Raw genomic sequence first — 24,460 nt, forward strand, 5'->3', positions numbered from 1 at the left:
ATTAAAAAAAAAAAAAAAAAAAAAAAAGCTTTGTGTGAAAGAGATGTTTTTCCAAACCTCCTTTATAAGGTTAATTAATTAAAATTCTTAGAAAGTGGAAATTTTCAGGTCATTATTTCACTTTAATTAATACTAATAACCTTTTAGGATAATCCATCTAAAAAATAGTATTTAAAAAAAAATTAACACAATGTATATTTTTTAAATTTGCTAAAATATAATATTAAAAAAAAAAACTATTTGAAGTGAATTTAAATTTCAACTTTTTTTTAAAAAATAAATAATAATAATAATTCTTTTTTTATTTTTAAATAATTTGATCTTACTTCTTTCTTCCTTTTTTAATGTCCGTAAACTAAATTAATTATGATTAAAACTTAATCTCCAACCGACTTAATGAATTTCAACCATACACCTATTTAATCGCTGACGTGTCTTCAAACTTTTCAATTAATTTACTCTTTTTACAAAAAAAAAATTATAAAATCATTTAAATAAATAAATATATTATTTTTATGTAAATTAAATTGTGTTATCATTTCATCCTAAACCGTAACCGTTATTAGCCGTTGTATTTATAATTTAATTATATATCCCTAAATAAGTTACAAATAAATGAAAAAAAAATTAATGAGATTAATTACGTAATAAAGATTTTTTATTGTATTAAAAAAAACAAAAAAATTTAATCAAATAATAATAAACAAAGACCAAAGCTGAATGGAGTGAGGTGTACGGACGAAGCAAGAAGTTGAAATTGAGGAAGACGACGTTACGGGAAGAAACTAAGAGAAGGGGGAAAAGACTAACCATTTTTGCGAGTTTTAAGACGGCCGTAAACGGCGAGCCAAACACGGCGTACAGGAAGAATCATCTGATGCCAAAAACCCATGCCTGTTTCTCCTCCGCCTGCAGAGCCGCCCACCGCCGCTCACTCGATCACCGAACACGGCCAGACTCACCGGCCGACCACCACCTACAGTTCCTTTTTTCTAGAGAGAGAAGAAAGCTATGGAAAAACGATGATAATGGAGGGTTGTTAATATAGTCTGAAGGGGAGTCCACCATCACGTGACCAGCAGAAGCTATAATTAATTTTTTTTTTTTATAATTTTAATATATATTTGTAATTGTTTATTTTGTGTTCTAATGGGGAATAATATATATTAAATACACTTCCTTTTATTATTCGGATTTCCATTAATTCTGGACCTTATAATATATGATATATCTTTAAACTTATCTACATCACTTAAATTAGACCTAAGTTTTAAATTTCATCCACTTTGGTTAGTTGTTGGGTACATTCATGTTTCAAAAGAAAATTAAAAACTTCACATTTAATTCAAATTTCAAAATTTCCACATTTTCCTTCAATTCATTTATATTAAATTAAAAAAAATAAAGAATAAACTGTTACTATGGAATTCAAATCTCGATCATTTTTAAAATTTATACATTAATTACAAATTAATTTTTTTTAAGGGTTCAAATATATAGAAATTAATATATAGAAATATGATCAAGTAAAGATTCAATTTAATTTTTTTATAGGATAGGTTGAAAATGTCAACTCATACTTTATTTATATGTTTGAACTCGTGGACATAGAGAAATATCGTCGTAATTTAATATCATGCTTGAAGTTTTTATTTATTTATTTATTTTTTTCGAAATTCAAGTAGGTTATTTTTTAAATAATAGTTGTTAAATTCTTATTATTAATTTTAGAAATGGACTAATAATTAAAATATTAATTTGGAAAATTAGAATAAAGTGTGGCCTAACTAGAATAAGAAGGAAACAACTTGCTTGGTATGCCACATGACATCATTTGATTTTGAAAACAAATTTGTGTCGGTAAAGAAAGGAGAAATTATAATCAAAACTTGAAAATTTTCCAATTTTTAGTCTATGATTTGGTTGCCAATTTAAGGGTTAGGTTGTTTTATTAAAAAAATATAAATTAAAATTGACTCGTTTTGTCAAGTCTTACTATTTAAGAATGAATTAGGTACCATTATCCTTCTTTTTCTTTCTTTCATTTCGTCCCGTTTTAATTAGTTCGGTATTGTTTTGAATGCCTACGACTTATCTGAAATTGTAGTTTTATGCATGGTTGATATTATTTACGTCACATTATAAATTAAAAATCATGACATTACCTTTCGAGTTCGACGGTTCTTCCTCTTCAAACACAGTAACAATCCGAACCTTTCTTTTTAAAATTTTTATTATGAGTTATATTTATTTAAATTGAATTTGTTCAATCTTGTCGGCTGTGTTCACTGTCATTATAATGTTTATGCACATATTTGAACAAATTTGATTCGATGATGTGAAAATAATACATGAAATTCATGTTGGTGGTTTTTTTTTTTAACAACTCGAAAATCAACTTGAAAATAAAGAGTTGGGTTAAGTTTTGTTCTGTTCGGTTGGATTGTCAATCCAACTAACTCAAACTTTTGGGTCGGTCCAAAAAAATTCCCTCAACCTAAGTACATCCCTAGTTCAATTCGACGTCTATTTCGACCAAGTTGATTATACCCTAAATTTTGTTACTAAAGAGACTAACACTCCCTCCCACTGCTTAGAAGCATACGGTTTCATGTTCTATTTCACTCTTTGATGGGGTTCTTTTCACCCTTCCTTCACTGGTAGGTCACCCAGGAGTATTCAGCCTTGCAAGTTGGTCCTTGCTGATTCACACGAGATTCCACGTGCCCCATGCTACACGGGTCAGAGCATAAGCCAGTGATACTTTCGGCTACTGGACTCTCGCCATCTAGGGTGCAATACTCCACCGCTTCGCCTAGCAACATAACGCTTGTATTGCTAGCGTTGAATTCAAAACAAAACCTCTCAAGCACATAGAATAATACAATAGCTATATTTGGTACAAAAATAAACTTTTCATCGTGCAATAAGAATGAACATTAAAATCGAGATGAATTTATAAAAAGAATAAGCTTTAGAAGTAGGATATTTACGAACAAAGGACAATTGAAATTTCAAAAGTTGTAGCTATTATTGTTGCACAAGTTGATGTTAGACCCTTCCTTGGAAGAACACAAGAGAATGGAACAAAAAATAAAATAAATTAATTATTTTCTACTTTTGGCTGCCAAACATTAGAAAATATGGGAGAGGCAAAGTTTTTATTTTCTTTAAACTCTTGGTGGTGAGCTTTTATTGAAAATAAATATTTTAAGAAAAAAAATTAAATAATAGTACCCATCTTATATGGCCTACCATATAATTAAAAAATAAATTAAAAATTATTTCATATATAATCCTTTAACAATTTAAATTAAAAAAAAAAAAGTAATTAATTTTGTAAATTTTAAATTAGGTCAACTCTTCTTTTTTGAAATATTAATATATTGAAAAAAATGAATTAAGTGAATATTCGAAGCTACCCTCCATAAGCATGTTTATTAAATATGCGCTATGTTTTTTATTTTTAATTTTTTTAAAATGATATGTGTTTAGAAATTTCATATATAAAAATTCAAAAGTAAATTTCAATAATAGGGCTTAGCTAAGCCTGATCTCATACAATGATACAACCATGGGTTTTAAAGATTATAAATTGAATTATATATAAAATAAATAAATTCAATTAATTTGTTGGCTAATTACCATTGGTTTCAATTGTTTAGTACTATTAATTATAATATTATTGAATAATGTCCATCATAGTTTATAAAATGAGATCATGTCACACTTATTAATTATTTTTAATTCCCATTTAGGTTGGTGGCTAAGCTTTTTTGGCATGTGGGTTGGGATGATTTTGTCATAAAAATATCATAAAAAAAGATTAATTAAATCGTTAAATTACTGCATTATTTGTACTTGAAAAAGAGATATTTATACATTATGATCTAAATATATTTTTTTAATAAATAAAATAATCAATTTGAACATAACTCAACTAGTTAAGACATATAATCTCGACTAAGAGATCAGAAGTTTGAATATCTTAATCTCTTAATTATATAATTACGAGAGTAAAATTAAATAATTTTTTTCATTGTCTCTATTTTTATATTATATTTTACAACCCAAAGTAAAATTTATGTAAGAAACAAATTATAGATTAACCCAATATCGTGGAGAATATTGAAACAAAAACACTTACGAACAACTTTCGTAAAAGCTATGGTCATGGGCCCAGAATTAAGCCCATTTCGGGAATATGGGCCGATTCTGATTTACGAATTGGGCCCAGCTACAAATCGTCATTCCATCCAATATTTGTGAAAATAAAATATAATTTATTCATGCACTAATCACTAATGTTCCTTCTTCTTGGCTGATGAAAAGGTGTTTTTAACATCAACAACGCGTGCGTCATATATATTTCTTCTATCCTTCTGTTACCAAAAACGACATCAATTACTAAAAATGGGTATAATCTAAAGCAAATTCGATCAAAATAAGCTTAAATATACATAGATGACCAAATTACAATGGATTGGTAGTAGGTAAAATAGAGACTTGTGTCATTCATCTTTGAACATGACCACGAACACAAGTACCACCATTTTTTTTTTCATTATTTATTTTTCCTTGGAATTAAATTAAATTAAATAAAAACTAGTTGGCTTCACAAAGTTTCAACCCAAAATTAGGAAAATTAAAATTATATATTTTATATTGAAAAAAAATTAATGGTTTTTAGGCTTGGGTTAAAACGCACTATGAAAAAGTTGGGGCAACCAATACCCTATCCTTTTAGGCCCCACCATCACCTAAAACACCTACCCTCACCAACCCCATTTTCTCACCAACTTTTTTCCCTATATTTTTTTTGCGTATATTTATAATTAAAAAATTAGACGTTTATTTAGATATTAGTAATATATTTCAACCCGAACTTAACTTAATTTACTATTATATATATTTCTAACTAATACATAAAATGTTATTTATGATATTAATAGTCTTCGAGTTAAAATTTAGGGACTTAATACAAAATTAATGAGGCGTTTAGAGGGTAAAACTATTTTGGTAGGATTTATTTAACCCAAATTCATCGAGTATAGAGTAGTAGTTAATAGACATTTTTATCGATTAAAAAATTGATATGCACCACCCTAATTGATATTGTTAATAAAGAAAATATTTATTAATCGATTTTTTAATGCGTAATTTCTAGGCTTTCTCTTATTTTAATTTGGGCTATTTTGATTGTTTCACTGTAGTAATATCTAATATGTATATAAAATAAATTTAAAATTTACATGTCTTTATTGTTATTATTTAATGAAATAATTAATACATTTAAAAATTAAACACATAAGTTACATCAAAATGTCCACTAGTGAAATACCTAATTAACTAATTAAATAAATGAAAAGTTACCTCTACGTCAAGCTCCAATAATTAAAAAAATTAATATTTCTCTTTACACCTACTAAATTAGTAGGTTTTAAAAGTTAAAAGAATTGCATGAGGATTAAAAGCATTTAGTAAGACTTAAATAGCGTTTATTATTTAATAATTTAGACTATATAATTTATAAATATCATAGATTTGTAATTAATTTAATCTAAGTAAAAAATGAAATTAAATCTTAAAAATAAATTTAAGCTCAAAATTATTACAAATTTAAAAGATAAAATTAATGAAAATAATTTTTTTTTGACGTAAAATTAAAGGTAATATGGTATTTAAAGAAAGAAAAGGAAGAAAATGAAAATTTGGACAAGAAAAAATTTCAAAATTCCCGTTTACTCCCTTCACCAACCCCCAAATTTTTGACCCATCTTCAACACAATTCATTATATCTTCAACTAAAATTTCCCTCGTCGAATTCAGAAGAACACGATAAACGTGAATCGGAAAAGGTTCATCTGTTCTTCTTCTTCTTCTTCAATCAGCTAAAATCATCGCCATTGAAATGGCCACTGAAACGGTTCACGACTTCATTTTCCGGTCGAAATTGCCGGATATCTACATCCCTAAGCACCTACCTCTGCACTCGTACTGCCTTCAAGAAAAGATGGCAGAGATCGGCCACCGGACCTGTCTAATCAATGCCGTCACTGGTGAATCCTTCACTTATTCCGACGTCGACCTCGCCGCTCGCAAGGCCGCCTCTGGATTGTACAAACTCGGTATTGCAAAAGGCGATGTGATCATGCTTCTCCTCCCGAACTCACCGGAATTCGTCTTCGCTTTCCTCGGCGCATCGTACCTTGGCGCGATTATGACGGCGGCGAATCCTTTCTTCACTGCGGCAGAGATCGCGAAGCAAGCTAAAGGATCGAAGGCGAAATTGATAATCACGCAATCGTCGTATTACGAGAAAGTTAAGGAAATAACAGAGCAATTATCTGATGCTAAAATCATGACCGTCGATTCTCCGTCGCTAGGTTGCTTATCGTTCGCCGATTTAATCCAGGGAGGCGATCATAAGATTCCGGTATCGTTCGCCGATTTAATCCAGGGAGGCGATCATAAGATTCCGGCGGTGGAGATCAGTCCTGACGACGTCGTTGCTCTGCCGTACTCCTCTGGAACCACCGGATTGCCGAAAGGAGTGATGCTAACACATAAAGGATTAGTGACGAGTGTGGCTCAGCAAGTGGATGGAGAAAATCCGAATCTGTACTACAGAAACGACGATGTGATTTTGTGCGTTTTGCCGCTTTTTCATATCTATTCGCTTAATTCGGTTCTGCTCTGCGGGTTGCGCGCCGGTGCGACGATTTTGATCATGCCTAAATTTGAGATCGGTTCGCTTTTGCAATTGGTGGAGAAATACAGAGTTTCAATTGCGCCGATTGTGCCGCCGATTGTTCTCGCCATTGCGAAGTCGCCGGACTTGGAGAAGTACGATTTGTCGTCGATCAGAATGATTAAATCTGGCGGAGCTCCGCTCGGGAAGGAGCTTGAAGATACCGTGAGGGCCAAGTTTCCCAAGGCTGTGCTCGGTCAGGTGCGCCAAATTCATAATTTAATTACAAAATAAAATTTTATTCAGAAGTCCACGTGTAAATTAATTAATTAATTATTTTTTTTTTTTTTGCAGGGATATGGAATGACAGAGGCGGGTCCTGTACTAACGATGGGTTTAGCATTTGCGAAGGAGCCATTTCCGATGAAGCCAGGAGCCTGCGGCACCGTCGTGAGAAACGCCGAGATAAAGATCGTCGACACAGAAAACGGCGGCTCGTTACCCCGAAACACGCCGGGAGAGATCTGCATCAGAGGCGACCAAATCATGAAAGGCTATCTCAACAATCCGGAGGCAACCGCCGCCACAATCGATAGCGAAGGCTGGTTGCACACCGGAGATATCGGCTTGATCGACGACGATGACGAACTCTTCATCGTCGATCGGTTGAAGGAACTGATTAAGTACAAGGGATTCCAAGTCGCGCCGGCGGAACTCGAAGCTCTGTTGCTCACTCATCCGGTCATCTCCGATGCCGCCGTCGTTCCGTAAGAATCAATTGATTCGATTAGATTTCCAATTCCGATTTGTTTATTTATTATCATTAATTTTGTACGTGTGGTGAATTGCAGAATGAAAGATGAACAAGCTGGAGAGGTTCCCGTTGCGTTCGTAGTGAAATTGAAGAACTCCGAAGTGACTGAGGATGAAATTAAACAATTTATATCAAAACAGGCATGTAATCTTATTTTGTTCTCTTAACTCTCATTTTTATTCTATTTTTAAATTTAAAAAATATTCAATTTATAAATTCACTTTATTCGCTAGTTAAACAATTATGGAAAATGAAACGATATTTTAAAGATTAAAATAGACATGTTTTAAATTTAAGGACTAAAAAATATATTTACAAATTTTATGAGCAAAAATATATATTTTTAATTTTTAATTTTAGATATTAGGAAATTAAATTCGTATATTTCTAAAAATTTTATGACAACGGTGCAGGTGGTTTTCTACAAGAGAATAAACCGGGTTTTTTTCATAGACGCAATTCCGAAATCGCCCTCCGGCAAGATCTTGAGGAAGGAGTTAAGGGCAAAGTTGGCAGCTGATTTTCCAATTCCTACTTAATTTCCTTTTTCTTTTTATTAATTTTTTTTTTCAATTTCACCCACTACTAAATGCCAATGCAAGTCTCTTATTTTTCCTCTCTTGTTATTATTACTTTTTTTTTATATTTTAAATATAAATATATATATATATATTTATATTTATATGGAAACTTCAAATCTTTTCATATGTATATATTAGATAATGTTTTTTTTTATTGCAATTATGAATAATCATCCAAATTAGCTCACACATCGGGGTATTAATTACCATACACACATAAATGTATTATCCTTAATTGTTGCCTTGGTCCCACATGGGTCGATGGGTACACATGGAGTGTTAAGTAGGTTTGGCAAGTACGTTAAGGATAAGACTAAGTATTGGTGGTAATTATGGACATTAGTGCAGTGACGTACTGTATACTATATATTTTTTTTAAGAGAAAATTTATAATTCATTATGCAAAATCGAAAGGTTGAAGATTTATCTTGTAATTTATTCCATCAAGCAATCAATCGAGCAATGACGAACACATCATGACACGGTCGAGTATTGAGCAACAAGCTCGAATATTTCTCATGAATGCATAATGTTAATCTTGAGGTTCAAATCTCTTTGAAAGAGTATGAATGAGGATGGTAAGATATGTTACAACAACAGGGCGTAAATGATACAAACACTATAAATGCACAACATTTCTCCAACTCTAATTTATCCTGCTTTTGGTTTTTACTTCATCATATGGCTCAAAAACTCGCCTCCTCTGTGCTTGGTCGCCTCAAGAAATATCGTAAACTATTTGATATAACCTGTAAAAACGACATAAATCGTCAATTGGGTTCGGTAACGAACAATGTTGTAAGTAAGTTGTAACCAGTAATCTAAATGTTTACCAACCTGCTGAAGAGGTTTGATGAGGGCTTTGCCCTTGTAGCTAACATGAAATTTAGTCTTAGCCAACAGTCCCTGCAGCCAGGACAAAGAGAGTTGTAATACTACTAACAGTGAAGGCCTGCAAATTCAACACTGAAAATAGTCACCTCGGTGTCGAATTCTCCCGATTCAACTGCAACGTTTATGTCCGTGATGATCTTCACAAGATCCACCAATAATCCCGGTCGATCAGCGGTCTCCACATACAGTAAGCTGTAAAGGGTCAAGGAAAAACTTTGAAAAATTGCACTCTCACTTCACATATACAGGATTAACAAGAGTTGGCAAGTCAAGTTTCGAAAATTATTGCCATTGCGTCAATGATTTTCTGAGGAAACAGACGAGCATTACCTTCGGTCAGGACCGTCATCTTGTATGGTTATGTGCGTAGCAATGTCCACATCGACCTAAGAAATTACATGTCACAAATCAAGCAAGGGAGCAAACATCATTCCACTCAGAAACATTTGAAAGGATGAATATAAAATGTTCAAACAAATAGCTAGATTGAGTGAAACAGACGTGTATTGAGAAGTAAAACAAGAAAGCAAACTTATTTCTCACACAAAAGGGACGGTAACGGTCCAAGCTACTGGTAGCAGATATTGTATTCTTTGGGCTTGCTCTCAAGGTTTTTAAAACGCATCTGTTAGGGAGAGGTTTCCACGCGCCCTTATAAAGAATGGTTCGTTCTCCTCCTCAACCGATGTTCGTTCACATGAGATCCCACATCGGTTGGAAAGAAGAACAAACCAGTTTTTATAAGGGTGTGGAAATCTCTTCCTATAGAAAACGCGTTTTAAAAACTTTGAAAGGAAGCCCAAAAGTGAAAGTCCAAAAAGCACAATATCTGCTAGCGGTGGGCGTGGTAGGACAAGGTTCTGCAGGTTTCTACACCATCCTATGGATTTGCGAACCGGGGAAAGCCAACATTTGAGCCTATTATAACCTTGTTAGCCAGCTAATATGAGAAATTATGCAAAAAGAGAGCAGAGGAGGGAACATGATGTCTAGTTTTATACCCCACAAAAAGAAACATAACAACAATTTCATGCAATAGCAGATATGATATGAAGAAAAAGCTCCACAGTATATGAATCAAAAAGCACCACAGCCAGTCTTGAAATGGAAAGTTGTTTAAGACCTGTTGTGGCGGTGGCATGACTCCAAACGCTGCTCCCATTGCTAACTGAGCACTTGATTCCTGAACAACCATTTCAAATTTAGGAACTTAAAAAATTGTTAGAAGATCCACCCAGAATGAATCTTGATAAGATCATACCGGATGAAACTCAAGCAAGTTGTTTATAATCGTCAAACGAATTGCCTCAAGCAACTCTGGATCATCTACCTTTCTTCCGGTGTCTCTGCATATAAGCACAACAATCAAAAATCAAAATCCGACCGATTTTAAGTCTAAATTTAACTGAAGGTATTAATGTTTGTGTTGGTAAGGTCCACATAACCAAAGGGTTGTCCAAATCAGTTCACTAGTATTGTCATATCACTTTATATACCACGAAAGAGGGCGTTTATCGGTCTTTTGAGGCATAGCTGCAATGTCATGGGACTGCAAAATTTACTAACCAAGTATCACATCTTTCTAACAGCAATTATAAACAACCTACCACTCGGTAACGAAAAAGACAGCATCGGAGTGTCTAAATGTAACAACCTGATACTTCAAGTTCAGCATAGTAACTACAGAATAAGAACAACTACCCACTCTTTTTAACTAACAAACAAGTAACCCAATACTTACGCTTTTGTGATCGAAAATCTGTTGTGCTTGCCAGAAGAATCCAAAAAGACATTCGCCTTGACGACATTGAGCCCCAGGTTTTTCAGAGCATTCATCTGCATCCAATGCATTTCTAACGACGATTATAGGAAATGACAACGGACAAGACAACCCAAAAAGCTCCCAAAATGGAATGTTAAAGATGACTTCGTAAATACGAAAACATAGCATTGTACCGTGTCGAGAAGTGCTCCAAGCCGATCGCCAAAGGTTATTTCCACAACAGTTGCATCTTGATCAGAGTCCTGGTCTATTATAACTATGGGCGTTGGAATTGTATCAGTATCACCGTTACTTCCATCCTGTTGTGCAACCACTCCCAAGAGAGGGAGAGGTCCAACAAAAATTAAGAACAAACATCCAACAATTGCAAATCATATGTATCGATACCTTCAGTACCTCAACAGCTGTAGCTGATGATGCTCGTGGAATGCTCTTCATGTTGGAAGAAGACCATCTGTGATGGATCAGCAGTAAGCTTATAAAAATATCTTCACAAAAACTAAAATGATTTTCATTCTTAAAGGAAACATTGGAATTCTTAGCCAAATTTTAAAAACATGTTCTTAAAACTAATTCACATGGTGGACTTCCTAAATCCAATTAATCTCCGAGCTGAGAGGGGAGTATTCAAAATATACACATAATTCATCTGCTTAAGCTTAAAATCCAGTGGTGATTTGACGTCAACAACTTCTTAATTAACAGAGAGAATTTAGAAACCTAAGATTGTTACATATCACGAACGAGAGATTCAAGCATGAATTACTAGTCCAAATGATCTTCAGCTTGAAATAGTAATAAATCTAAACAGAAATCTCAATAATGTCCAATCCAAATTGGACCAATATGATAAAATTAAGCAGAAAAACACACCAAATCAATCAATTGAAACTCATACCTTCCCCTTTGGATTAGGCAGAAACACTTGTTCTGATAAGCAAGGGAGCTCTTGAACGAACCCCCAGTCGCCAAACGACTTTCAGAAGATTTGAAGGTCCAAGAACTGCAACTGGAGTGAAGCCCAGAGCACCAAGAAGCCATAGCCACAGCCACAGTCATGGCGGGAAGGTTGAGAAGAGGAGCGAAAAACGCAAACCCAGAAGCAAAAATCGGAAGCAATGGGAGGTAAAAGAGAAGCTAGAGAGAAGAGAGTGAGATCAAAGAAGGGAAATCAGAGAACATTCTGAGTTCAGAGAAGGATTCAGAAGGAGAGAAATGGGCAGTGAGGAAGAAGAATACGACCCATCTGGACCCGAGTGATCTCGAAATATCCGCCATTGGAGATGGATAGGTAGATTCCTCATGACAATTTATCTTCTTTTTCGTTCACTCTTTTTTTTTTTTCTTTTTTTTTTTCCGGAAATTTGTTTGACATTTCATGATTCATCGTAAATAATTGCAATGATTATATATATAATATTAAAATACTTCTCCACAGTATTTTAATGAATGTTTAACCTAAACTATTCTTGGAGCATATGCCTCCTAACTTAGTGCTACGTGACGAATTTCATTAAAAGGAATCCAGTAAAGAAAAGCATTTAATTTTAGTAATTAAAAGGTTTATTGAAATGAATTAAATAATATTAATAATTTTCATACAAATATTTATTTTTTAACAAAGCTAATAATAGGATTAAAATACAAGAACTAACATGTTATTTTAATATTTAATTTTAGTCTATGTAGGTTCATAAATCTAAAAATTAATTCTTTAAGGTAAGTTTTAAGATTAGTTTTTGAAATTAAAAAAAAAAAAAATTGGAAATATCATCAAATAAATTTATTAAAAGTACAATATTTTGATTATAGGAGGAAAATCGTATTTTATAATTATTATTTTATTTTATTTTATTCTGTTGTTTTTTAAATTTGAGAGTGAGAAATCCAGTTGGAATTGGGACCAGTTGATCGCTAGAACCTTCCAATTATAGCGACGCGTTTGGTTCATAAAATTCGAATTTCTCATCTTTTTCTCCAATTATCTTTTTTCTTTTTCAGGATTTATTATCTTTTTCCCGTTCTCTCTCTCTCTGAAAAAGACAGATTAGTGTGGGCTTCACCCAATTTTTATATGTGGGCCTTTTGTTTGTTACTGTATTAACTTGGGAATGGCCCACATTGTCATTAATAAATTCATTAATTTTTACGATTGGGCCATTTGTTTGTCACTGTATTAACTTGGGCTCAGCCCACATTTTGATTAACTAATTCATTAATTTTTACGATTGGGCCATTTGTGTGTCACTGGATTAACTTGGGCTCGGCCCACATTTTCATTAACCAATTCATTAATTTTTACGATTGGGCCTTTTGTTTCTTACTGGATTAACTTGGCTCATTAACCAATTCATTAATTTTTACGATTGGGCCTTTTAGTTACTGTATTAACTTGGGCTCGGCCCACATTTTAATTAACTAATTCATTAATTTTTACGATTGGGCCTTTTGTTTGTAACTGTATTAACATGGGCTTGGCCCACAATTTATTAATCAATTCATTAATTTTTACGATTGGGCCTTTTGTTTGTTACTGTATTGACTTGGGCTCGGCCCACATTTTCATTAACCAATTCCTTAATTTTTACGATTGGGCCTTTTGTTAGTTACTGTATTAACTTGGGCTCGGCCCACCTTTTCATTAACCAATTCATTAATTTTTACGATTGGGCCTTTTGTTTGTTACTGGATTAACTTGGGCTCGGCCCACATTTTTATTAATCAATTCATTAATTTTTACGATTGGGCCTTTTGTTTGTTCCTATATTAACTTGGGCACGGCCCACATTTTCATTAACCAATTCATTAATTTTTTACGATTCGGCCTTTCGTTTGTTACTGGATTAACTTGGGCTCGGCTCACATTTTCATTAACCAATTCATTAATTTTTACGATTGGGCCTTTAGTTTGTTACTGTATTACCTTGGGCTTGGCCCACATTCATTCATTAATTCATTAATTAGCTAGAACTCTTGCTCAACTACTTTTTGAAATTAGAATTAATCAGAATTAATAATTATTAATTTAGAAGGAAAAATATTTATTCATATTACCCATCACTAAATTTCATATTAATTTTGCTTTAAGCAATGCAGAAATCCAGTAGTAAACTCCAAGAATTTGGAAATTAATATCTTCCATTGTTGGCAACCTCAAAAACCTTAGAATTCAAGCATATTTATATGTTTCATCCTAAATTCTCAGCTCGAACACATGAACTCAAAATGAACAAACCATCATCTTCCTTAATTTTCCTTCTGGTTGTGTTTTTTTCTTGTCTTGGAATCTCGGTTGCTGATTCTCATAATGTCTTTGATTCTTGTCCAACAGCCACTGATAGAATTGACTTCATCAATGGCTTCCCTTGCAAGAACCCCACCATTGTTAGGACCGATGACTTCACCTCAGCAAAGTTAACGGGACCGGTCAATACCGATGATCGGTTCAGCTCGTTGGTGAAGGTCGTCACGGCTGCAGACTTCCCTGGCTTGAATTCGCTCGGGCTATCTATCTCTAGAACTGATTTGGGCACGGATGCCATCGTTTCTCCTCACTCGCATCCGAGAGCCACGGAGATGTTCTTTGTGAATCAAGGTACGTATTGGGTTGAGCGGTGATTTAACATGGTATTAGAGTAAGGAGTTGTGTATTTAACATGGTATTAGAGTAAGGAGTTGTGTGTTTGTCTTCCTTGCAGGCATCGTTCTAGCTGGATTCATTGATACCAAAAACCGACTCTTTCAAGAGTTTTTAAAACCAGGCGACGTAATCGTATTTCCAAAGGGGTTGTTGCACTTCTGTCTGAATTCTGGTTATGAGACCGCTACCATTTTCTCTGTGTATAACAGTCAGAACCCAGGAGTCGTGAACGTCAATGGTGCCATGTTCAAGCCTGCTGATTCAAGTCATTTCATAGACAAGTTCCTTGACAAATTAAAAGCTCTTTCTTCACTACCAAATCTCAAATTCAACCCAAATGTAACTCTACCGAGATACATAAGCTTGTAAAATTATAGATTCGTTTGAAAAGAAAATGCACAAGTTTACATGAGACACGGCAAATCATTCTCCAAATAATCACAAAAGAATCATGAACAAATGAAAACATCACGAGTCTAATGATTTAAATCTATCTCGACTCCTATAAACCCACGACTCCTATAAACACTCACTCAATCATGTAGCTCATATTATGGGATCTAATGTATTAATAAGAAATTTATATTTTAATACATGAAGAGAGATATACACGATCTAATTTATATGTTACGAGATACAACATCGAACCAAAACATCTTCCGTCGAATATGATATAGATACGACCTCGAGACTTTACTTGCAACAAATTGAAGGACATTAATCTAAGTAAGTGATAAAATACTATTGATTTTGATGTCTTTCCTGTATCATATGTTCTTAAAATAATAAGATATGATCCATGGAAAGATTCATCGGTATAGAACTATTATATCTTTTGAACAGTATTACACATGCCGGGGTTTCGAGCGCACCAGAGTGGTTGAATTGGTTCGGCTCCGATGCCTCTCTTCACCATTCTATTTCTCCACTCATTCAAACGGTCTGTTGCCTCGGCGTACCTCTTCTTACCGCTTTCGTCTCGGTTTCCAGACCAAAGTGACTCCGCCATTGCTGAAGTGCGAGGCCATAGCCGAGCATCCAGCACCGTTGGGTCGGCTTGTTCAGACCACAATGCCACTTCCCCGCCCAACACCAATTTAGCTTCCTCTTCACTCAGTTTATAAGTTATGTCGTAGTTATATATAGTTTGCCATGTTTTGAAAGGTCCACACCATGACCCTCCATTTTTATACTCACCATTTTCTTGTTCATCATACTGACTATTGTTTCCAAGAAAGTCCCCATGGCCACAGTCCAAATAATAGTATTCTGACGACGACACGATCGCTCGATACCCCGAAGAAACGATTCTTTTCGTATTGTTAACACCATTGTTCCAAGTCTGCAAGATGATGTTCTCACGAGGGAGAAACTCTGGTCGAACTCTGACTATGTCATCGAGCAATACGTCTTCCCAATAGACGACGGTTCGGTTAAGGGAGTGAATGAAAGGGAAGGTGGTATTGACAAAGATCTCAAGAACTTGGCTGAGAGTTCCACCATTTGATAAGAAGGATTTGATCAATGGATCAGCCTTCCAACATCCCGGGACAATCTCATCCACGCCTGAGTGGTAAAACGATTCGGGGAAAAGATCGACGACATCCCGAACGACGTTTTTGAGGACTTCATACGTCTTGGGGTTCAAGGGATTCAAATGGCCAGTCCCTGGCTCTGAAGCCAGCCGGTCTTCCCATTTGTACCCTGCAGGTAACCAGAACATATTTGCACATGACACTATCTCAGGGTAAGCCAGAGCCCATGAGCCAGTATGTCCTGCAAATTACATCACAATTCTCTACATTATTATGGCAAATTCATTCATCATCATCATATTATCATCATCATCCAGCTGAATTCAATACTCTAAACCAGTTCCCCGAGAATTTATGATACATTCAACCCAATTTCATACAGAATAAAACAGGGGAAGTAAGGGATTTTCAACCATATATACAGAACCAAACAAGTAATGATCATACAATCAACAACCCAATTGGCGGATTCAGATTTAAAGATCAAAATCAAGAGAGTTTAACTCACCAGGGGAGTCAATTTCCGGCATGACTCGAACTCCGCGTTCCATTCCGAACTTGACAATTCGTCGAACATCTTCAGGGGAATATTTCATATCATCTCTATAAGCCCCTTTAGCACCAAGCTCCGGCTCCAATGGCAGCACAAGAGGGAAAGAATGTGAGTCGGTTATATGCCAATGGAAAACATTAAGCTTATTCATACCCATCGCCTCAATCGTCCGTAAAATATGCTCCACTCCATAGTAATTCCTCGACGTATCGAGAATCAACCCTCTGTGTTGAAACAATGGCGCATCCCAAATCGAAACCCCAACCGGGACTCGAAGTGGGTCACCCCAAACAAGCTGAGAGAACGTCTCGAGGCCTCTCATGGCGCCCCAGACCGTAGACGAGACCAAATTGGCGGAGCCGGTGAGGGAAATGTGGAGAGAATATGATTCGTTGACGCCATTCTGGAGTGGGGCAGAGAGATCGGCGACGGAGACGGTGAGTTTCTGCAAGGGAGAGGCAGAGGAGGAGATGTTGACTGAAGGGTCAACGAGGGGGCGGTGTTTCTCAGTGAGAATGCGGCGGAGGTGACGATCGACGGCGGAGGAGAAGTAGTGGTGGCGAGGAGAAATGATGATGAAATTGGGGGAAAGAAGAGCGGCTTGGGGATCGGGCCAATTGAAGACTCTTGGTTTTGGCCAGACATTAATGGCGGATTGAAGCGATGAAATTGGAGAAATTAAGAAGAAGACGATAAGGAGGAAGGTGGAAAAAATGTCTGTTCTCCATTGAAGAGCCATGATTTTGCTGCAACTGCACCAGACAGCCGAGGCTGTGGTGTACTTTATACTGTTGTGGTTGCGCGAGAAGGATAAGGAAGACAGTGGATTTTATTTATTGGTTGTCGTGAAAATAATTTATTTTAACCTAAAAAAAGTTTTCAGTTAATTATTCTTAAAATAACTTATAAACGAGTTTTAAAAAAATATTTAATAGGTAAGTTATAAACGAGTTTTAAAAATATATTTAATAGGAGTTTTAATTTTGATAATTTTAAGAAATCTATTGTCTTATTGTATGACAACGTCCAGTTAACTGTTTGTGGTTTCTAAGTGAAACTTATCCCCTCAAACGAACAAGAGTCTTTTCTGCATTTTTTTTTTGTTACTCTAAGCTAATTACACTTTACTCTGAAGTCTTTTATGATTGAGTCACAAAAATGAATGTGCACCTCATAATCAGATTTTATAGTCATACGTGGTTTTGGTTTATTTATGTACTGTTTTAATAAATTAGCATAATAATATTATTATTATTATTATTATTATTATTTTTGATCCATTGGGTTTGTAATTAAAATAATGTAGGAAGAATATGGTAAGATGTGAATGTCTTATTATTGTGTCACTATGTGACATTCATAAGTTAATGAATAAAATTTGAATGTTGGGTCTTCTTAAACTACACGTGGCTTTGTCCTCTCTTTTGATTTTATTTTTTGGTTAAATTATTGCAGGCCTTCTACTAATTCAAGATTTTTTTTTTTTTTCGCCATTTGGAGTTATATATCTAACCTTGAATAAAAGCTTGTGTTGATCGCTTATCTTTAAAAGTTTATTTTTTTCAAACGAAGTTTTGTGGGTATAGAAAAAGAAAAGCAACTCGAAAATAGGAGTATCTTAATCGATAAAACGGTACTATATTTTCTTGTTAAAGCTCATAAATCAGCAAAATCAACGTTTATAGTGTCAATATTTTTCATCTAGTTTCACGTTTAAAATAGACAGTTCAAATACGAGATATAGTCACATGAGATTTGGTAATTATATATATATATATACACACACATATATATATATATATAAACTGGGTCGGGTTGGATTACCCATCAAATTTTTTGGATTGGTCCAAAGAAAATGGGCCTTAATATTTGAAGTCCATAACTTAAAACAAACATGGGCCTTAATATTTTAAGTCCATAACTTAAATCAAATATGGGCCTTAATATTTTAAGTCCAGGCCCACCTTCAAATTGCCTGAAACAAATGGATAATGTGTGTATATATATAATATATATATATATTATAAATAAATAAAGCATGTGGAAGGTATGGCATGGAAAAGTATAAAATATTAAATGAGACAAAAGTCTACATTTTCGTATAAACATTGACCATAAATTTAAAATAAAACTAAAAACACATTTTTTTTCATTATAAAAATAATGAGTTGTTAGTTCGTGGTTGGTTAGATTTTGACTTTTCTTTTTTACATTTTTTCTCTTATTTATTTTTATTTTTAAAATTATACTGTTCTTGAAGGTTAAATTTGGAAATAAACATCAAAATTAAATTATTCTAAAACATAAGCACAATTAAAATTAAATAAAATTGCAAAATAATAATAATAATACATAAATAAATAACAATTATATCTTGTTTTCCTAAAATTTAAAACATAAAAAAATCAATACATACCCGTCACGAATAATATGATTCTTAATATAATCTAATGATAACATTAATGATAATGATCGATGAATTATAACAATAATTCTCCCACTCATTGGATGAAGAAGAACATATAAAAACAATAAAACAAGAGGAATCATTAAAAAAAAAAAAAAGATTAGCCGAACTTGATGTAAAAGAGAAGTCAAAGGTTTCTCCAAAGCATTGTATTAAGGTTCACACACAATTGGGTTTATATAAATATGGCCTATAAAACACTCATCTTCTTCATCTCTCTTGTCTTCTCACACAGGTTTGAAGCTTAGAACATCAATGGGGAATAGCAAGTCCAAGAACCATAGCCACCCTTTGCCCATTGACACCACCTTCAAGTTTCCTTCTCCACTTCCAACTTTTCCACCAGGTTTCTATCTAATTTTCTTTTTAACGTTGGGCTTGAAATATCTCTATTTATGATTCTCGTTGTCGGTTCGTTTTCCTTTGGTTAGATGAACGATACAAGAGAAAAATAGGTTCTCGAGAGAGAATTATTGTATATCAATTAGATATTCATCTGAACGAACGGTATGCAGGAATCAAATACAGCTACGAGAATGAAAATTGACAAATATTGTCTCTCTAGCTTTTTTTTTTTTTTGTTGACTTTTTAGGAAGATGGAAAAGGTTATAACTTGCACTCTAAAAGGATGGTTGGAAAGAAAATTGGAGTTAATACAATTTAAATGCTTTGAAAAAGGATATACAAATAAAAATAATGACATTTTTTTAATTAAAATATAAATAATTGTTTTACGTAATTATATTTTTCTCCTTTAAAACGTTTCAACTTTGAAGTTTTCAATATAATCATAATTTACACATGACATCACTTTCATTTATTTATATATATAATTAAACATAAAATTGAAAAGAAAAAAAAAAAGAGATTTATTTTATTTTGTAAATTTATAAATCAATTGGATAAAAAAAAATTAACTCTTCCACTCACTTTGATTGTGCAGGGGAAAGTGGCTTCGGCGAAGGCGTCATCGACCTCGGCGGCGGACTGAAAATCCACCGGATTTCATCCTTCAACAAAATCTGGACCACCCACGACGGTGGTCCAAACAACCTCGGCGCCACGTTCTTCGAACCCTCTCCTCTTCCCCAAGGCTGTTTCTCTCTCGGCCATTACTGTCATCCCAACAACAAGCCCTTCTTCGCCTGGACTCTCGCCGGAAAAGATGACTCTCCTGACGGCGCCGTCCTCAAAAAGCCCCTCGACTTTGTCCTCGTCTGGTCAAGCAGGAATTCCAACATCAAACGTGACACCGATGGCTACATTTGGTTGCCGACGCCGCCGAATGGTTATAGCGCCGTCGGCCACGTTGTCACTACTTCTCCGGAAAAGCCCTCCGTAGACAGAATCCGTTGCGTGCGTACAGATCTAACAGAGCCATCGGAAAAGGAGAATTGGATTTGGGGACTCAAAGATTCAATCGACGAAAATGGGTTTAATATATTCAGTTTCAGACCCAAAATCAGAGGAATCTCGGCGGCGGGGGTTTCCGTCGGGTCATTCGCCGCCATTTCGAGCACGGCGACGCCTCTGCCAGTGCTCTGTTTGAGAAACTCTGTTTCAATTTCTTCAGCAATGCCGGATATTTCTCAGATCACCACTCTGTTTCGAGCTTATGCGCCGTTGATTTACTTTCACCCCAAGGAGAAATTCCTGCCGGCGTCAGTGAACTGGTATTTCTCCAACGGCGCTCTGCTTTACAACAGATCCAACGAATCGAACCCAGTCCGGGTTGAACCAAATGGGACGAACCTCCCTCAGGGCGCCGAGAACAACGTCGAGTTCTGGCTGGACCTTCCCATCGACGGCGGCGCAAAAGAGTTGGTGAAACATGGCGACTTACGGAGCTGCCAAGTCTATCTCAGGGTTAAGCCAATGATCGGAGGGATTTTCACGGACATAACGATATGGATATTCTTTCCGTTCAACGGACCCGCGACGGCGAAGGTTGGGATAATCAACATTCCGTTAGGGAAAATCGGCGAACACATCGGCGATTGGGAGCATATAACGTTACGGGTTAGTAATTTCACCGGCGAGCTGTCGAAGGTTTATTTTGGGCAGCACAGTAAAGGTGAGTGGGTCGACGCGCCGTCGCTGGAGTTCGAAAATGGAAATAAAGTGGTGGCGTACTCGTCGTTGAACGGCCACGCGTCGTACTCGAAAGCCGGACTGGTAATGCAGGGCGGGGGAGAGATCGGACTAAAAAACGAGACGGCGAAAAGCGAAATGGTGCTGGACACCGGAGCGAGCTTCTCAGTGATAGGAGGCGAGTATCTGGGGAAGGCGGTGGTAGCGCCGCCGTGGGTGAACTTCGTCTGGAAATGGGGACCAAAAATTGAGTACAGAATCTCAGAGGAGGTGGAGAAGGTGGAGAAAATCCTGCCGGGAAGACTGAAAGAGGGTTTCAGGAACTTCGTGGACCGATTACCAGACGAAATTCTTGGAGAAGACGGACCCACCGGACCCATAGTGAAGGATAGTTGGAACGGCGATGAACGCAGTTAAAAGCTTCTGAATATCATTAATGGCTGCCAAAAAATTAAAAAAAAAAAAAAACGAATTTTATTGAATTTTAAATGTTTCTAATATTTTAAATTTTATGTATTTAGTTCATTACCATTATTTGGTAATATTTTAAATTACAACGTGAGAATTTATGTAAAGAATTAAATTGTCTTTCACGTCAAGCATTGAACTCATAAAAAAATAAAAATAAAAAAGTCTCAAAGACTAAATCCTTACGAACAAGCAAAACAAACATGATAAGATTATCACTCAATATTAAATATGTAAAAAAAAAAAAAAAAAAAAAATTGTTCGGAGCCTAATTCTTATTCTATGAATGTAGGTAAGCGTATTCTCGTGTGTATCGATTATGTCATTCAAATTAAGGAGAGATTCACATTTTTAAAAGATCGAATACTAAATCAACACACAACCAATTGAATTTTAATTATTTACGCCATTTAAATGGTTGCAAATTTAATAAAATATATTAATTTTATGTTGAATTATAAGTTTGATTATAATTTTTATTGTTTTTTAAGTTATTCAAAATTATTGTTGAATTATATTAAATTATCTGATTAATGTTTAATAAATTTTGAATTTTTTTATAAAAAAAAAAAAAGCATTAATTTGACAAATTTCCATTTATTTATTTTTTCCTTTCCTTTTCCCATTTCTCCAACACGCAACTATGCTACGAAGAAAATAAAATAAATACTTGTTTATAAAATTTGTTTTCTTGAGATTACCCAAAACAAAATAAAACTCATTGAGAATCAAAGGAGTTTCATATGAAATGGCAACAAAAAAAAAAAAAAAAAAAAACAATAATAATAAAAAAATGTAGATTTAAATAAACAAGGCGAAGCTCTTCGAAATTCAATCCATTTTCTCTCACTTCTCAATCCAATTCAATCAAAAAAATCTGTGTTTAGTTCCAATTTCCGCCATTAATGGGGAACTGCTTTTCTTCATCTTCAACCCCTCCCAAGCCCCTCCCCATTGACTCTAAATTCTCTTTCCCTTCCCCTCTTCCGGCCTGGCACCCCGAGGGCGCCAACAACGGCGGAGGATTTGCTTCTGGCGCAATCGACTTGGGCGGCGGGCTCGAAGTCCGGCTGATTTCGTCGTTTAACAGGATTTGGACCGCCCGGGAAGGTGGGCCGGAGAATCTTGGAGCTACATTCTTCGAACCCAGTTCACTTCCTGAAGGATTCTTCGTTTTGGGCTATTTCTGTCAAACAAACAGTAAAGCTCTGTTTGGATTTGTTCTCGCCGGTAAAAATAGTGGGTCCGCCGGAGAAGAAGCTCTCCAGAAGCCTGTGGATTATACTCTGGTTTGGAGCAGCGAGTCGTCAAAGATTAAACGAGATGGTAACGGCTATGTCTGGTTGCCGACGCCGCCGGCCGGTTACAGAGCCGTCGGCCATGTCGTCACAGTCTCGCCGGAGAAACCCTCCGTGGATAAAATTCGTTGCGTTCGATCGGATCTAACGGAGGAATGTGAGAAGGAGACATGGATTTGGGGGCTGACGAAATCAATTGACGAGAATCGATTTAATGTTTACAGTAGCAGACCAAAAAACAGAGGAAGGACGGCGACTGGAGTTTCAACCGGCGCTTTTGTAGCTCTGCCCCCTGCGGAAGCGAGTTCGCCGCCGCGGCCGTTATTCTGTTTGAGGAATTTGAATTCGGTATCAGCAGCTATGCCGGATCTGAATCAAATTGATCATCTGTTTCAAACTTATTCTCCGATTATATACTTTCACCCAAAAGAAAAATACCTACCGTCGTCGGTGGAGTGGTTTTTCTCCGGCGGGGCTCTGTTACATGATAAATCCGACGAGTCAAATCCGGTTCCTATCGAACCGGATGGGTCGAATTTGCCTCAAGGGGGCGACAATGATGGACAGTTCTGGTTAGATCTTCCCGCCGACGAGGAAGCAGAAGAGAAATTAAAAAATGGGGATTTACAAACCTCAAAAGTCTATCTCCATGTGAAGCCGATGATCGGAGGGATTTTCACCGACATCGGGATATGGATCTTCTTCCCCTTCAATGGCCCAGCGACGGTGAAGGTCGGGCTAATCGACATTCCATTTAGAAAAATCGGCGAACACATCGGCGATTGGGAGCACATTACGTTACGGATAAGTAATTTCACGGGCGAGCTCTGGCGGGTTTACTTTGCACAACACAGCAAAGGCGAGTGGGTCGACGCGCCGTCGCTCGAGTTCGAGAAAGGAAGTAAAGTGGTGGCGTATTCGTCGTTGAACGGTCACGCGTCATACCCGAAGGAGGGGTTGGTGCTGCAGGGGTTATCCGAGATCGGGATTCGAAATGAGACGGCGAAGAGTGGACTGATGCTTGACTCCGGTGAGAAGTACACGGTGGTTGCAGCTGAGTATTTGGCGGTGGCGGAGCCGCCGTGGTTGAATTACACCAGAGAATGGGGACCGAGAATTGAGTATCCAATCACGGAGGAGATCGAAAGGGCGGAGAGGTTGCTGCCGGGGAGATTGAAGGAGGGATTTAAAGGATTTGTGAAGAAGTTACCGAACGAAATTCTTGGAGAAGAAGGACCAACCGGACCCAAGATGAAGGACGCTTGGAATGGAGATGAACGGTAATTCAAAACTTTTTACCCTCGCGGTAAAAGTCATTCACCGTTCAATTTAGATTCAAAAAATAACAATAATAATTATTGTATTTCCTTATTATAAAAAATATTTTTTATGTATGTTTTCAAAAAATTGAAAAATAAAAAATTACTTTTTTTATTTTTAGAAATTTATTTATTTTAAAATTTTGAATAAGAATTAAAGATTATCTTTAAAAAGTGAAGAAAAGATGATTTATCTTAGAAACGACAAGGTCAGCAATAATTGAGGAAGGGAAACAATAATAACTGGGCCACGTCATATATAGACCAATTAATCAGACAGCTCATGTTTTTTTTTTTTTTTTTTTTTTTTTTTTATTTAATTTTT

At 35.6% G+C, this 24,460-nt stretch overlaps 6 protein-coding genes and 1 long non-coding RNA gene across 10 annotated transcripts in view; 4 read left to right on the forward strand and 3 right to left on the reverse strand.

The window, feature by feature from the left end:
* LOC111452552 overlaps positions 1-998 on the reverse strand; it is a 2,062-nt gene extending 1,064 nt beyond the window's left edge. The window contains exon 1 of the long non-coding RNA XR_002712141.1: positions 811-998. This is a non-coding gene — a long non-coding RNA (uncharacterized LOC111452552). The remainder of the gene's footprint in view (positions 1-810) is intronic.
* A 4,793-nt stretch (positions 999-5,791) lies between these two features.
* Positions 5,792-8,131, forward strand: LOC111452267 (4-coumarate--CoA ligase 1-like). Of its 2 annotated transcripts, XM_023092888.1 has the most exons (5): positions 5,793-6,419; positions 6,465-6,952; positions 7,046-7,458; positions 7,543-7,645; positions 7,919-8,131. In XM_023092888.1, exons 1-5 carry the CDS (start codon positions 5,912-5,914, stop codon positions 8,042-8,044), a joined length of 1,638 nt encoding a protein of 545 aa, XP_022948656.1. In that variant the 5' UTR covers positions 5,793-5,911; the 3' UTR covers positions 8,045-8,131. The 2 variants fall into 2 exon arrangements, with proteins under 2 accessions (XP_022948655.1, XP_022948656.1); XM_023092887.1 differs by having other exon boundaries at positions 5,792-6,952.
* Positions 8,132-8,498: 367 nt separating this feature from the next.
* On the reverse strand, positions 8,499-12,116 carry LOC111452268 (ACT domain-containing protein ACR11-like). The gene is made up of 10 exons (XM_023092889.1): positions 11,662-12,116; positions 11,160-11,217; positions 10,937-11,062; positions 10,722-10,816; positions 10,242-10,326; positions 10,104-10,163; positions 9,311-9,366; positions 9,067-9,172; positions 8,924-8,992; positions 8,499-8,835 (listed from the first exon to the last, which is right to left on the reverse strand). The coding sequence occupies exons 1-10, from the start codon at positions 11,820-11,822 to the stop codon at positions 8,773-8,775; spliced, it is 879 nt and encodes a 292-aa protein (XP_022948657.1). The 5' UTR covers positions 11,823-12,116; the 3' UTR covers positions 8,499-8,772.
* A 1,833-nt stretch (positions 12,117-13,949) lies between these two features.
* LOC111452269 (germin-like protein subfamily 3 member 4) lies at positions 13,950-15,186 on the forward strand. 2 transcript variants are annotated; one of them, XM_023092892.1, is made up of 3 exons: positions 13,950-14,358; positions 14,462-14,807; positions 15,112-15,186. In XM_023092892.1, exons 1-2 carry the CDS (start codon positions 13,989-13,991, stop codon positions 14,770-14,772), a joined length of 681 nt encoding a protein of 226 aa, XP_022948660.1. In that variant the 5' UTR covers positions 13,950-13,988; the 3' UTR covers positions 14,773-14,807; positions 15,112-15,186. The 2 variants fall into 2 exon arrangements, with proteins under 2 accessions (XP_022948660.1, XP_022948659.1); XM_023092891.1 differs by lacking the exon at positions 15,112-15,186 and having other exon boundaries at positions 14,462-14,815.
* On the reverse strand, positions 14,960-17,298 carry LOC111452266 (beta-hexosaminidase 2). 2 transcript variants are annotated; one of them, XM_023092886.1, is made up of 4 exons: positions 16,447-17,298; positions 15,226-16,179; positions 15,183-15,194; positions 14,960-15,097 (listed from the first exon to the last, which is right to left on the reverse strand). In XM_023092886.1, exons 1-2 carry the CDS (start codon positions 17,228-17,230, stop codon positions 15,230-15,232), a joined length of 1,734 nt encoding a protein of 577 aa, XP_022948654.1. In that variant the 5' UTR covers positions 17,231-17,298; the 3' UTR covers positions 14,960-15,097; positions 15,183-15,194; positions 15,226-15,229. The 2 variants fall into 2 exon arrangements, with proteins under 2 accessions (XP_022948654.1, XP_022948653.1); XM_023092885.1 differs by lacking the exon at positions 14,960-15,097 and having other exon boundaries at positions 15,127-16,179.
* A 1,866-nt stretch (positions 17,299-19,164) lies between these two features.
* Positions 19,165-21,467, forward strand: LOC111452498. Its single transcript, XM_023093266.1, has 2 exons — positions 19,165-19,304; positions 19,903-21,467. The coding sequence occupies exons 1-2, from the start codon at positions 19,214-19,216 to the stop codon at positions 21,465-21,467; spliced, it is 1,656 nt and encodes a 551-aa protein (XP_022949034.1). The 5' UTR covers positions 19,165-19,213.
* An 813-nt stretch (positions 21,468-22,280) lies between these two features.
* LOC111452030 lies at positions 22,281-24,191 on the forward strand. Its single transcript, XM_023092549.1, has one exon. The coding sequence runs from the start codon at positions 22,424-22,426 to the stop codon at positions 24,098-24,100; it is 1,677 nt and encodes a 558-aa protein (XP_022948317.1). The 5' UTR covers positions 22,281-22,423; the 3' UTR covers positions 24,101-24,191.
* Positions 24,192-24,460: the final 269 nt, after the last annotated feature.

The sequence above is a fragment of the Cucurbita moschata genome, unplaced genomic scaffold (assembly GCF_002738365.1).
Source record: "Cucurbita moschata cultivar Rifu unplaced genomic scaffold, Cmos_1.0 Cmo_Scf00014, whole genome shotgun sequence".
Classification (NCBI taxonomy): Eukaryota; Viridiplantae; Streptophyta; class Magnoliopsida; order Cucurbitales; family Cucurbitaceae; genus Cucurbita; species Cucurbita moschata.